The sequence below is a fragment of the Eublepharis macularius genome, chromosome 16 (genome assembly GCF_028583425.1).
Source record: "Eublepharis macularius isolate TG4126 chromosome 16, MPM_Emac_v1.0, whole genome shotgun sequence".
Lineage (NCBI taxonomy): Eukaryota > Metazoa > Chordata > Lepidosauria > Squamata > Eublepharidae > Eublepharis > Eublepharis macularius.
Window position 1 is genome coordinate 9,733,059 of NC_072805.1, and position 14,273 is coordinate 9,747,331.

At 46.4% G+C, this 14,273-nt stretch overlaps 1 protein-coding gene across 2 annotated transcripts in view; it reads right to left on the reverse strand.

Moving 5' to 3' along the window:
• Positions 1-14,273, reverse strand: part of C16H12orf4 (chromosome 16 C12orf4 homolog) — a 43,935-nt gene that overhangs the window by 11,100 nt on the left and 18,562 nt on the right. For both annotated transcript variants that reach the window (XM_055000791.1, XM_055000792.1), the window contains exons 10-12: positions 13,902-13,976; positions 11,801-12,003; positions 8,287-8,344 (exon numbers count right to left, since the gene is read on the reverse strand). In XM_055000791.1, the coding sequence (XP_054856766.1) occupies positions 8,287-8,344; positions 11,801-12,003; positions 13,902-13,976 (336 nt within the window). The remainder of the gene's footprint in view (positions 1-8,286; positions 8,345-11,800; positions 12,004-13,901; positions 13,977-14,273) is intronic.

The following is a 14,273-nucleotide window of genomic DNA, read 5'->3' on the forward strand; positions in this document are numbered from 1 at the left end:
AGTAGGACCACCACCGAAAGTGATTCTTAGTTGGATTTTAAGCCGCGTGTTCGGAAAAAAATTGCACAGGCAAAAGAGATTTGCGGTGTGTGGAAGTGTTTGGAGAGGCTTTAGCCCAAAAGTGAATGCAGTCTTCCAACGTTGAAACCACCAAAAAAGGTGATTTCTTTGTTTGAAAACATTTCACAGCCGTGCTGGTGAAGATCCCGCATCTACGTAGATTCGGGGTCTCACCTGCCAGACCCACGCTTTCGCATGATGGTCGGCTTTGGCTTTGAGGGCCGTGCCTCCCCTGAAGGAAACCCCCATCCAGCCCGTCAACCCCCTCTTTTACTAATGCTCATATTCGTCATGGTGAGTTGCTATACGGCGCCACCATCTAGTACGCTTTAGTGCAAAAGTAAAAGATCCGCCAGTATTTTGTAAATATGTGCCCTCTGGAATATGTTATTGAGGTGCGTTCGCTACGCACAAGGGGCAGCGTGCCTCATTTACATAGCCAGGATCCCCCGCGCCAAGATGACCCCCGAACAACCCAGACCCAGCGGCGCCGAAAGATTTCCGACGCCTCCGCCGCTTTTCGATAAACACCGCCGAGCGCCTTCGGCTCCACTTCGGCCCTTTCTGCCAGCAGCCGCCCGCCCCATCTAATGTAATCTTTTCCCTTGCCCGTACCGTATAAGGGAAAAGAAGGGGGGGGAGACATATTGAAGTCATAATGAAGCCCTGCCAGGCACCCCAAGTAAGGGCAACCTAAAAGTACCCCAGACCCGTATGCTTTTTGCTCCGTGTGTTTTTCTTTTTGCTCAGTGCATTTTTCTTTTGCTCAGTATATTTTTCTTTTTGCCCGGTGTACCTTTTTTTAAACCAGAAAATGGGGCCTCCCGAGGGAGTCCCTCCAAAAATTGCTAGTCCTGCAAACATATGACGAAAGCCCATTTTTAGGAAATTAAGCAAAGGTCCCCGTTTGCAGCAACCCTTATAGTTGCTGGATACTGCTCTCTAGTTTTTTCCTTTTAAAGCGGCAAGGCCAGGCCGAGCCGGACCGATAGCTCTCAGCCCGCAAGACAAAAGCAGCCCGCCACCGAGCAAGGGGCACCTGAAGGCCACATAGTCTAGGCACCCAGGGACCCCTGGGGCGAGTTTGCATAATCCCGCCTAACGCACAGCTGACCCTCGCTCGACGTAAAGACGTCCCCCCTGAAATATACACACTTTAAGAAGAAGCCCCCGCACAGGAGTTCCCCAGAGCAACAAGCTGGAAGGCTCGCTTAGTGCCCCTGGGACTTCTCGTTCGAACCCCGCCTAATAGACAGTGCTGGCAGAAAAACACCTTCCCTTTCCCCCCCCCCCGCTTTACTTCATTTATTTTGCTGCAACAAACTCAGGGAACCTGTACTTATACCCACAGGTCTCTCCAGGATATTTTCACTACAGAAAGGAAAAGAAGGCCAGGAGATGAGGCACCTGGCTACTCTGTGTTTGCTCGTGCTGGCAAGCACCCTAACAGAGGGACGCCCGTCCAAATTAATGCCCTACCCCCACTGGAGATGTATCAATACACTAGCAGGAAATGAAATGATGGTCTGCAAGGTTGTGCAGCAGAGCAATATGACCACCCCCACGGATCGCACAAACTTCCGCAGTTGTGAAGAGCAGTGGATCCGACCCCCAGAGCTTGTTATTTTATGTATAGGAGTTAAAACCATGTCCCAAGAATTAGTATGCTATTCACCTACTGACACAGTGTCACCACTGGCTCCGATCCCATGTATGTTTCTCCCCCGCATCAGGCCAGCCCCCACCGCAGTCCCGGTGGTAGACAAATATACCACCCCTGCCAACTTCGAAACCTCGCCATTTGTCACTGAGGCTTTCGGACCATACTGTGAAGTTATTTTAGTGTCGGCCGCAGTATGGAAGGCAGGAGACCCCTTTAGAATGACCATCCTACTAGGCACTACTGCCATTGAACCCGCATCAGTCACTATCACGCCCCCTTCAGGCGCAGTTCTCTCCTTTGCTATAGAGCGCTGGGAGAACCTGACCTGGATTGTGAAAGAGGAAGACCTAGCCAAACACGGCCCACCCGATTGGACACTGGTTCAGCAGACGCCCGAATGCCAAACCAAGCCCCTAGTAGAGAAATTTCACCGGCTTGGGCTGCTCTTTGTAAATTTGACTCATGAACCAGGCAATTATTCCCTGCTGATCCGGACCCAGGAGACCCACACCATCCAAATTGACCCTTTGATTGCTAGCAATGAACAATTAAGCCAAGGCGGCACGCATATAGTGGGCTCCCATGTTTTGAAAACTGACATTCGAGAGAGAGTTTTAATCCGCCCGCAAATGTCTTTAAAAGAGATCCGCATAGACTTAGCTGAGCTAAATATAACCCAGAGGCTGCCGCAGTGCGCTCCCTATCTGGAGGCCGGTAGCAAGGGTTGGAATGCATGGCTACAACTGTGGATCGATCCCCCTCCCTCTCTCTCGCGTGCCAGACGAAGCATCGCCGACTGGACTGCTCCTGCAGCCGGAGGCTTAGCAATCATGGATTCGGTCAATATTGAGACTCTCGCTAATAAGTTTGCCCATGTCACGACTAGCATCTCCGACTTAGGTAAACCGGTGGTGCAGTCCCTAAATTCCATTTCAAATGGGCAACACGAGATCAGCTCCATTTTAGTTAACTGGGAGAGTCAAATTGAGATTTTTCTCTGCTGCTCAAAGGAACACAGTCTTTTGAACGCAACGTGTCAATAGCCATGGCATGTATGCAAGCCCAACAATTAAACCAGGCTGTGGCCATGGGGCTAATTCGGCAAGCCACGGACGGGCACTTGCCCCTGGAAATTAAAAGATTGATTATGCCCAAATTGTCACCCATAGAACTGGAGCTTGAATCCTGGTGGTCTCTCGTAAATTCCTCATTCTCACCGACCACCCAGGAACTTAAATTATTTTTATTAACGGCCAGTGCGCACGAGTCATTCCATGTGTATCCAGTCGTGCCTCTGGGACTCCAAGTCAGCGATACTGAAGTCCTCTACGCCCGCCACCCCGACCATTGGGCCCGCTTCACCCCGACCGGATGGCAGCTCGTCAGCCTCCAAGGGTGCCAGCATCGAGACCAGACCGGCTTCATTTGCCAAGACCAAGCCTTTGCACCACATCACCCCTGTATAGCCCCGCAAGTCGACGCCCTCAACGAGTGCCCTTTCGAGGTCGTCCGGGAGAACAGCTCCGCTGTGGTCTACCTTGGGAAAGGATGTGCCTGCGTGCGAACGGCCTGCGATTTTGTGATCCTGAACTCATTCCAGCTCAAACCCGTGATCCCGCTGCTTTTGCAACCTGTCTTCGGTGGCAGCCTGCGACTTCACCTACACGGTACCGGTCTGGACCGAAGAAGAGATCCTGGTGGCACCCTCCATCTATCGTTATGTGAAGCCCATTCCCCTTGGCATCGGTCTGGAGCTAATCCACGAGCTCCTGACCCACCCCCAGCTCCACCGCACCCTCCAGAGCATCCAGAGGGACGGGGACACCACTGCTTTGGTTGTGTCCCACAACGGCAAGGAGATTTTGGACCTTGCCCAGCGGATTAAGACCACCGGTGAGCACTCGTGGTGGGAAACCCTCTTTGGCTGGAGCCCCACCGCCACTGGAATTTACAATTTGGCTTTGCACCCGATCATTGTTATTTTGGCTTTCCAAGTTTTGTTGTGTGCCTCACTACTTCATTTGGGCTGTTGGAGCCGCCGACAGCTCCAGCAACTCCAGATGTCCCACCGCCTGGATCGTTACAATCCCGACCTCCTTCTGCCTTAATGGTTGTTCTTGGTGCCCCGTTTTTAGCCCTTGTTTATTTTATTACTTATATTGGTGTAAACTACGCTTGTGTTTTCATGATTATGTGTACGGATCCTGAACCAGCCCTATGGACGCTTTACTGCCGGACACCGCTCCGAGGCCCTCTTGTGGACTAGGGGGAGACATATTTCCTGCCTCCCAGCCCACGGCCCGCCTACGAACAACTGCCAGCAGCACTACCTCCATGAGGACTAGAACTGTGTGCCCGAAGCCCTTCTTGCCGCCAGCCGACCCTGCTCTGCGGATTGACGCAGACAGCAAGGGGGGGTGGAAGTGTGTTTTGGGACACATGGACTAAGTTTGCTTGTTCCTGTGTATATGCAACCCAGTCCAGCAGCTGTACTGCGGACTGAGCCGTCTGTGATCTTTGTTGCTCTATTGTTTTATGGATTTCTTTCCATTGCTTTCATGAATTTCACCCCCATGAATTTAGCCCCGAATTAACCCCTCACTCTATCTATTGCAAGTGCGCCCATGATCTTCCCATGAACTGGGATCTTTTAATCACCCCATATCAATTTTACTCCTATGAATTTTCTTTTAAGCTCTATGAAGTGCCTTTTAAACCTGACTCCCTCCGCCGAGGTGATTTTAGCCTATTTATCACTCTATGAATTTGGTTTTAACCGGGACCACTCATGACCGGTCCCTTTTAAAAGGTTATTATATTCCTGATTTTAAACTCTATGAATTTGGTTTTAATCTGACTGTATGAGTTGGTCTTTTAATTGCGAAGTTTATTTTTCTGCCCCCATGAGCCCTTCCGCCGCTTACCCTCATGAATTGTTTCTCCGCACTTGCTTTTATTGCTGCTCTTATCTATGAATTGGTTTTAACTTCCTGGTTTATTGCTTTTAATCATATATATATATTTATGGTTTTAATCACCTATGAATTGTTCCACCCTCGATGAATTGGTCTATGCCTTGCTTGCACTTTTCACTTTTATCCTGTATGAATTGCTTTTACTCCTACATTCATGAATGGAATCATGAATTGTCTTTGCTTTTAATCCTATGCTTATGAATTGATCCATGTATATGAATTGCTCCTGGTTTTTAGTGCTTTTAATCCACCATGAATTGCGAATGAGTTACCTCCAGTTATGAATTGATCTATGTACGCAAAATATGAATTGTTGCTGCTTATATACATGAATTACTCATTGCTGCTTATATCACTATGAATTGCTATTGCTTATGAATTATTGCCGTTTATTCTGACGGTTGCACTTAGCACACCTCCTGGTGTGAACCCAGAGACCTGCAGCCCATTGGCTGATCTAAATTGCACTTATTCGGTTAGGTGGTTCTCCAAACTAAATTTTTGAGTGACGCCTCCTCCCCCTTCCCTTCCCACTCCTTCCTCGCTCGAAGCTCGACCACCGGACATTGCCGACCACCTCGCCTTGAAGTCAAGTTCGGAGACCCACGAGCCTGACGTCACGTGGTCTCCGAGGGGGGGAATTGTTGTCAAGTAGGCCCCCTCTCCTGCTTTAAGGCCTGCCATGAACTGTGTTAAAGTTTCCTGCGTTGCTGTTTCACTGCTACTACACAAAGACTGCTTTGCACATGTGTGTTCTGGTACACGTGTCAGTTTCCTGCCTGCGTGTCAATTGCCTTGCTGTTACAATAAGACTGTGTAGTTTACTGACTACATGTTTGGTTAACTGCACAAAGGACTCTCTTCCTGGGCAAGCCCTGCCCTGACCTATATCTGGACTTCCCAGTGTGTGTTTGGACTGTGTTACAAGTGTGCCCCGTGCCTGCATTGCCATCTGCCACGGACCTTGCCTGTTCCCTGCCTTGGACTGTGTTTTAAAGTGCTGTTTCACCCTGCATCCATGGAAGCCTGCCTCATATGGGCCCAAGCCGCTGCTAGCAGCCGGGCGCCTGCCGGGGAAACCTCCAGCGAGCCTGGCTAGGCGCTCCCTGGTCAGTTCCCGCCTGGAGGCTCCCGTGGGCCGGTCGCCGAGCTTGCCCTCGCTACCGGGCAGCCTGCTAACCAGCCCCAGCTATGCCCAGCCGGCATCCATGTTCTTAGGCAGCCAGAAGACCCAGAGGAAAAGACTGCTTTGGGAAGCCATTTCGGCGAAGCGGGCACACCACGTCCGCAGCGAGAGTACCTCGCCCCGCTCTGCATATCTTAGGAGCCGCCCAGGAGAAGGAACTAAGTGCCGACCATCCCAAGCACTTATAGAATGCATCTCAAAGAAACCTCCGCATTCCAGAGCTGATGACATCAGGACAAGCCCTGTCCGCTGGAACATCCATTCAGCCCACTCGGATTTCCCCCTCCCTCTTTTGTCCCCTCTTCCTGAGGTGTCACTTATCACAATCTGATTACCAAAGTGGCCCATCCAAGCCATTCAGTAGCCCATTAGAACCTTTGTTTTAAACTGTGAGAACCACCAAGTACAGCACCAGCCCCAGGGTACGTTTTGGGGTATTTAAGCTGGTCTCTCAGACCACTCGGTGCTCGTGCCATCCTATCCAGAACCCCTCGCTGTCCGTCTGTGGTCCCAGTGCTGGCATTGGGCCACCTCGCTGTTGTGTCTCTGCTTCGCTTCAGGATAAGTGAGTATTCCCCACCATCGTTGGGAACCAGCTAATGCGAACGTCTCTGTATTTCCTACTCTGTATTTCTTAGATCTTGTGTGTTCTTTGTATGCTTGTGCAAGTTTAGGCTTACGCCACACTAAATACACGTGTTTGGAACCTATTTGTAGTCTGCCTCTTTTTCACTAGAGTGTCTGGGATCGGGACCTCCGTAGACATAGGTTAAGATCCGCGCTAATTTTAAGTTACAGACTGCTATAGCTAATTCCCCATTATAATAAAGAGCAGTTCTGGTAACAATCATGCACAATTCTAATAGTAATTTTTCAACATTGTGGGCAGAAGCTGTATTTAACAATGCCTTTTTAAATGAACATACTGTTTTAAAGTATTATTTTGCACACGTCTTCAGTCACACAGTGAAGATCTTTGTGCTGTGGTGGCAGCTGATGTCGAAGCAATTTTTTTTTAAAATCTGCACAGCAAATCAGAACTACAATGGGCAATCAAAAGGCCTGCTGGGAAAAGGCCCCACTTGGGTCCTGCCCATTTTCTAAAAACACTTGGTGGGCACCACGGGGGGGGGGGGATGATGCCTGCATTACAGCATGCCTTCATTTACTTAGCTAGTGGTGCTTTGCCCAACCGACAGGACATGCATTACACAAAGTCAGGGAAGCGTTTTCTACTACTGATCACAACTCTGCAGTGGAATATGAAAGACAAGGCTTGAGCCTGAAGGATAAGGCCGCACTGAGGACACAACTAAAGATGATTGGACCAAGGGAGAGTTGAGCTACTGGCAGTTCTGTTGGGGTAACCCAGCATGGGACAGCATCAGAAAACAGTCCACTGCAAGAGAATGTCTCTCTACACCCGGAGTGGCTTGGACACTCGCCAGGTGAGGCACAAGCTGCTTCCTGCACGTACCTCACAAGGCTGTTCTTCTTTGGATGCTTCACTCAAATAAAGTGCACTTTGCCCATTGCCCTTCACTGCTCAACAACCACTTCAGGGTCACAAAGCTTCATGTACCACCTGCTTGATCTACTGCTTCTCCGACCCACCCACCAGTTTTTTTATTCTTGGGTGTCCCCCTTCCTCAAAGCGCACACTGGAAAGGCCCCAAAAGTCTGCGTTAGACTGAGGAAGATTCCACAAGAGAAATACCCTTGGCACAGCTGATTTCATTCATTCACTAATGTGGCACAGCAGTTAAAGTGCTGAACTAAGATTGGGAGAAGCCAAGTTTGAATCTTCACTCTGCCCATGGAAGATTGCTTGGGTGACCTTGGGCTGGTCATGCTCTCTCAGCCTATCCTATCTCACAGGGTGGTTGTTGTGAGCCTTAAATGGAGGCAGAGAAATGTTAGCTGCTTTGGAAATGTTAGCTGCTTTGGAAATTAATTATATCCTTATGGAATTACTTTGTGTTGTGTGTGTGTGTGTGTGTGTGTTATGTGCCATCAAGTCGCCTATGACCTATGGCAACCCTATGAATGAAAGACCTTCAAAACATCCTATCATTAACAGATTTGCTCAGATCTTGCAAACTGGAAGACATAGCTTCTTTTATTGCGTCAAGCCATCTCGTTTTAGGTCTTTCTCTTTCCCTGCTGCCTTCTACTTTTCCTAGCATTGTTGACTTTTCCAGAGAATCTTGTCCTCATAATGTGACCAAAGTAGCTTCAGTTTTGTCATTTTAGTTTCCTGGGAGAATTTAGGCTTGATTTGATCTAGTACCCACGTATTACTTATTTACTATATTTCTATATCGTTTTCCCTCAATGCTCAGAGTGTCTACTGTGAAATTGTAATTTTCAACAATACAAAATAGGGGGATGGATGCACTAACCTTTGACACACTTAAATATCAGCTCGGCCCTTTTCAAACACCAAGATATTGTCATTTCCTTCAACAGAAAGGGGGGGGGAGAAAAAGTAATAAAGGAAAAGTAGAACAAAAGATGCAGCAAAAAGATTGAAAATCAATGAGCCATCCTTTGAGATATGGTTATTTTCTCCTGTTACCTTACTTAGTATCCTACTCTCATCTTTTTTCATAAATTGAGTAAAAAAAATAAATCCTGATTTTCACACACCCTTCAAGCACTCATTCCCCCAAAGTAAATTCCATCTCTTAATCAGTCCACAAGTTTGCCAAGATATTTGTTCTGAAAATTCAGTCTCAGATTCTCAAATTAAGTACAAACCATTTAGGATCAGAATGCAAATGTCTATCTTCTAACAAAATGGTTTAGAGTTATTTTTGCCACCATTGTTTGGTGGCAAGCATATAGTCCTTCAAGCTTAGTTTGAACCAAAACCCCTACACAGAGTGAATTTGGTGAATCTGTAACTTTATATTTTATAGAAGTAAAACCACAGAACATCTCCTAAGCTGGAAACATTTAAAATCAATTTTCTCATGATGCAAATCCTCAGCATTTGTTTATTTCCCCCTCAAAGCTACGTAATATATGAATCAGAAAGAACAGTGCTGGATAACAGAATACAGATACAGGGTTTTTTTTTCCAGACCCAGCGGAAGAAATACTGGATCTCCATTGTAATTTATCTGCCTACACACCCTCTTGCTCACATGCAAGGTGGGCGTTTGCTGGTGATTTTGATCGCTGCCTTGGCCAAGATAAAAACCAGACTCTAAAAAGGAAGGTCCTGTTGCTCTGAGGGCAAATTAGCAGCACATTTGGCAGGCAGCGAGGTCAACAGCTGATGCCATAAAAGGACCTTCTGAAGGAAACAGGATGTAATACCTGGTAGAGGACCATTTTGGATCAAAATAGGCGTTCTTGTCATTTTGAGTATCCCTTGGACAAAAATATCGCTTGAGCGAAGAATATAAAACCACAAGTCTGGTCTGTTCAGGAGCAGCCTTGCTCCCTTGGAAGCTTTACACTTTGAGGGATTTGTTGCTTTAATTAGACCGGAAGTGAATTACTTCCTTGAGAGCTGGTACATACAAAATCACAGGGAGAGAAAAGTGGTGATTCATGGATATAGACCAGAGTCACGTTACAACCAACAAGAAGCCTGCGAGGATTCAATTCCATTCAGTTTCTGGTCACTGCGCATTAAGAAATCTAGCGTATGGAGCATACATGAACCAGCATGTGTGACCTTTCATATACTGCTCATCTTAACCAGATCTGAGCTGATTTGAATAACATCATAATTGAAAAAATAATAGAGTCCAGTAGCACCTTTAAGACTAACCAACTTTACTGTAGCATAAGCTTTCTAGAACCACAGCTCTCTTCGTCAGATGCATCTGACGAAGAGAGCTGTAGTTCTCAAAAGCTTTATGTCACAATAAAGTTGGTTAGTCTTAAAGGTGCTACTGAACTCTACTATTTTGCAACTACGGACTAACACAGTCAACTCCTCTGGATCTATGGACATAATTGAAAGTACTAGCAAATGCCATGTGATGATAGTCCACATGATAGCACAGTTACCACTTCAAGTGAAGGGGTTCAAGCTGATCAGTCTTATTTTGGTCTCACATTATTCCCTTGAATGCCAGCACTGTGCTAAGGAGCAATGTGCTAATACTATTCCATGTCAGATCAGTTAGACCCTATTTTAGGAGGAAATGGCTTCAGAGAAGATGTAAAAGTTCTGAGACAGCGGGTGCGCCACATGACAACACTATGTAGTGGATAGTGTCAGATCAGGATCTAAGGATCCCCGGTTCAAATCCCTACACTGCCAGGGAAGCTTTGCTAGATGTCGCTCTCCTATTTGCACCTGGAAATAATGGTCACAATGGAGCATCTTCCTGCCTCACTGATTTCAAGAGGAAAGATTTATATGTGCACGAGCTTTTCTCTCACCCCTGAGCTTAGTCTGGACCATCCTCCAGTCTATATCAAAGAATATCAGAAAAAGTCTGTCTCCAAATCCTCTCTTATCACCCCTGCAGCCATGCAGTAGTTTGTATGTGATTTTTTTTTTTTAAAAATGCCCAGGTTACAAAACTGAGATTTACTTTCTGAAATTTGGTACTCCCCATGCCACACAATCTATTTATCTACCACAGAGGCAGAATGCTTTTAAATTAGAACAGGTAGCTTCTTTTTACCTTTGGTTTCCATAGCAACCTTGGCTAAGGTGGTTCTCTGAGCAATTTGCCACTTGTGACAAGGGAATGAAGGTCAGACTGCCCTTGGAGGAACCTGTCCCTGCATGGCCTGCATGAAGGATGCTGTGGCTCTGGGAGGGAACTGCATGATGTCAAGATGTGCCTCTGCCACAAGAGCCAAAGTGCTCATGCCTTCTTCTGAGGGTGCTCATTTCAGAAGGTAGCTGGCCCACATAATTGCAGCTCTGGCAAAAGCTGAAGTGGCAGAGGAGGCCCTAACTGCCAGGACCGAGGCTTCATGAACCTGGAGAAGGCTAGCTTCGATCTTTTAATTCACTGTCAGTGCAATCCTAAGAAGAATTACTTCAGTCTAAGCCCACTGATTTCAATGGGCTTAGACTGGAGGAACTCTTCTCAGGATTGCACTGTGTATAAGGTTACCATCCCTGTCTTTAAGGAGTGAGATGAGAGCCGCTATGAGGGGGATGGTATCTGCTAGAGCATCTGCAAGCATGTCTGGTTTGTCTTTGAGAGGGGTACAGTATTTTATAGCCCACATTAGAAACCTTCCTGTCAGAAAGAGGCAGTTGCCATTTGCTCTTAAGGCTTTTGTCAAAGGATTTGGGGAAAGAGTGAGGCACCTTAAGGCCCCCTTGTTAGAAATCTCTGGAATTGCCTCTTGAGTTGGAGGACACTGTGGCTGGCACTTGTTTGTTCTACGGAGAGCTGCCGTTAATGTGGATCTCTTAGACCGTGGAAAATGAACAGGGCTGTCCTAAGGAGAGCTTCACTTTCAAAAGTCCACTGAGAATCCTGAGAATACAGAAAGCCCTCTCTTTTCCGGGGGGTGGCCTAGTTTTGCTCCTTTCAGTCCACCTGGCTTACTATTAGATGTGGTCTGGGGTCTATGGCCAACTGCATTGATTTTCAAGCTTCTGGAGAACACATCAACTTATCTACTGTGGAACCCCCATGCAGGATACTGGGGGCATGTTCTAGGGGCAGGCTGTCATTTCATGCAGAGCTCTATTGGGCCTCCTCCGTTTACATGTAAACAGAGATATGCGTCCTAAAACAGACCCCTCCACTCCCCAAAATATTTTCTGGGGCTGGAAGGCAAGCTAATCTGCCATTATCCATCAAGGTATTCCAAGGAATGGCTGGGCTTCCAGTTTGAAAATCACTGATCTAGACTGACAGGCTTGGCAATAAAGAAGTTTTAAAAAGAGAATCAAAAGACAATAATTGGTGATGGACTGCTTACCTCAGACATATCATGCACTAGCAAAAGAGGAATGCTGACAGTAGTTATGTCGTGAGTACAGCACACTTTGAGGATATTTCGAAGGCCCATTATTGCAGGATCCCGGGCCGTAATGTTCCCCGACCTCACATTATCATCCACGCAGAGGTGAAAGGCAACATGGATTTCAGAGAGATTTGAGTGGCGAGTAATGTAGAATTCTCCTGCGGGAACATCAGAACAACAGCCAGTTTCATACAAGTGACAATGGAGTGAGAGAAAGAAGTGAAAGTGTGATCTAAAAGCACCTCATCACTAAGATTCGATTCAGGTAAAACAGGAAAAGTATTCACTGATTCCAACTGGCTACACCAATGGTTTTCTGCCAATACTATCAAGACAAAGTATAAAAGCTATTACAATGCAAAACACAAACCATACATTAGAGGGACCCTGGGATCAGTGCAAAAATATGGAACGGGCAATGTAGAGTACCACTCTTATGTTTCCTTTTGAGAGAGAAATTATCCTCCAAGACGTGCAAGTGCCAGAATAGGCAGCTGCGGATTCCTAAATGGCTAGGTACAGGATGAAGAGATGTTTTAACACTTATACACAGATTTTGAAGTGCACTGTGATGGCAGAGGAGGAAATGCCAGATACTGGGACAGAAATAGAAGAGGACCATGTGAAAGAGAGACAGAACTTAAAGCAACAGCAGTCGCCAGCAGTCATTTGGTGTCAAAGAGTCAACTCTGATGATACACCAGTGGCCAACTTATTGTGAACTGATCACATGAGCTGCTGACTTGCATAGTGTAACAGTGGAGTTGAGAAAGAGTGTGAAAATGTAGCTCTTCATCTATTAAAAGTTTGCAACTTCACACTCAAACTGTTTACACAAGTTGCATCTCTTTTATTATTGGGGGTGGAGGGAATGGGTTCAAGTTGGGCACTAACATATCATCATAACCGACTTTGACTTGTAGAGTTATAAGCATGAAAACAACAGGAATACTTTGGAAGTGCTGATGTATTGTTAAGGTTGGGCTAAAAACAATCCACAAAACGGTTTATTTGCCTGCTTCTAGGCAAAATCATGTATACAGCAGACAAAGTCTGAGACACATGAGCCATTGCATTAACAGCCAGACAAGTTCTTGGCTTGTTTTGTGACAGGCTCTGTGTTTCTGACAACTCTTGGGCAAAGCTCAAACTCTCTATCAATGGAGGTCCAGATCACTGCAGTTGCCAGATCTGCTTTTTTCCATCTGCGACAGGTCTCTTACCTTTCGATCCATGACCTAACAACAGTTATCCAAGCAACAGCCACTTCCAGATTAAATTACTGTAACTCGCCCTATGTAGGGTTTTCCCTTGGGTTTGGTCAGGAAGTTGCAACGGGTCCAGAATGTAGCTGCGTGTGTCCTCATGAGGATACCATATAGGGCACATGTAACACCTGTTCTGCATCAACTGCGCTGGCTCCCAGTGGAGTTCTGGAGCAGGTTCAAGATGTTGGTTTTAACCCTTAAATAACTGGGACCAGCATATCTGCGGGACCGCCTCTCACCATATGTTTCCCGGAGGGTACTTGGGTCAGCTGATAAACAACAACTGGTGGTCCCTGGTCCCAAGGATGCTTGCCTGGCCTCAACCAGGGCCAGGGCCTTCTCGGTCCTGGCACCCACCTGGTGGAACTCTGTCTGTGGAAACCAGGGCCCGGCAAGATTTACTATCTTTCTGCCAGGCCTGTAAGACAGAGATGTTCCGCCAGGCATATGGCTGAGGCTTGGGTGAGCTGCTTTTTGCTGGTCTCCTGCTGAGCAGGGAATGCAGACAGTTGTCTGTCGAGTCACCTAATCTGTATGCCATCACCCATTTCATGGGATGTATTAGGCCGGGTGGCTGTGACATTTAATGTGATTTCTATTGATTGATGTTACCCACTCTGATCCCACTTGCAGAGCAAGCAGGATATAAATATAATAAAAATAAAATAAATTGTTGACTCCTGCCTTGCAACATGTGGAGCATCCATTCCACTAGAAGATTTCAATCACAATTCTTTTGAGAGACATAGCTAACAGAACAACTGCACCACCCATATTGCTCTACTTACCAGGCAAAATATTTGACTGGTTTTGTTCCAAGTTCTTAGATTTATCATCACTACCACTATTTCTGTTTGCTGCATCTGTAGGAAATAAAATTATTAAAATGTCAAGTATAAATAGATGTTTCTCAGTTATACATGATGATGCACAATGAAAGATCGACAACCCAGACAATGAAATGTGGAACAGTTATAACATTTAGATACAGAGGGAAAACTTCATACTTGGGAATTTAAGCAAAAGTTCTACTTGGAGTTAGGGGTGCCCTATCAATGTTTTGAAACATAGAAAAAATTAAAGACCCAACACTGAATCTTGAGTACCAAAATCTACTTGCAGAAGAAAGCATGAGTGAAATTCATTTGTTAAATTTTAAG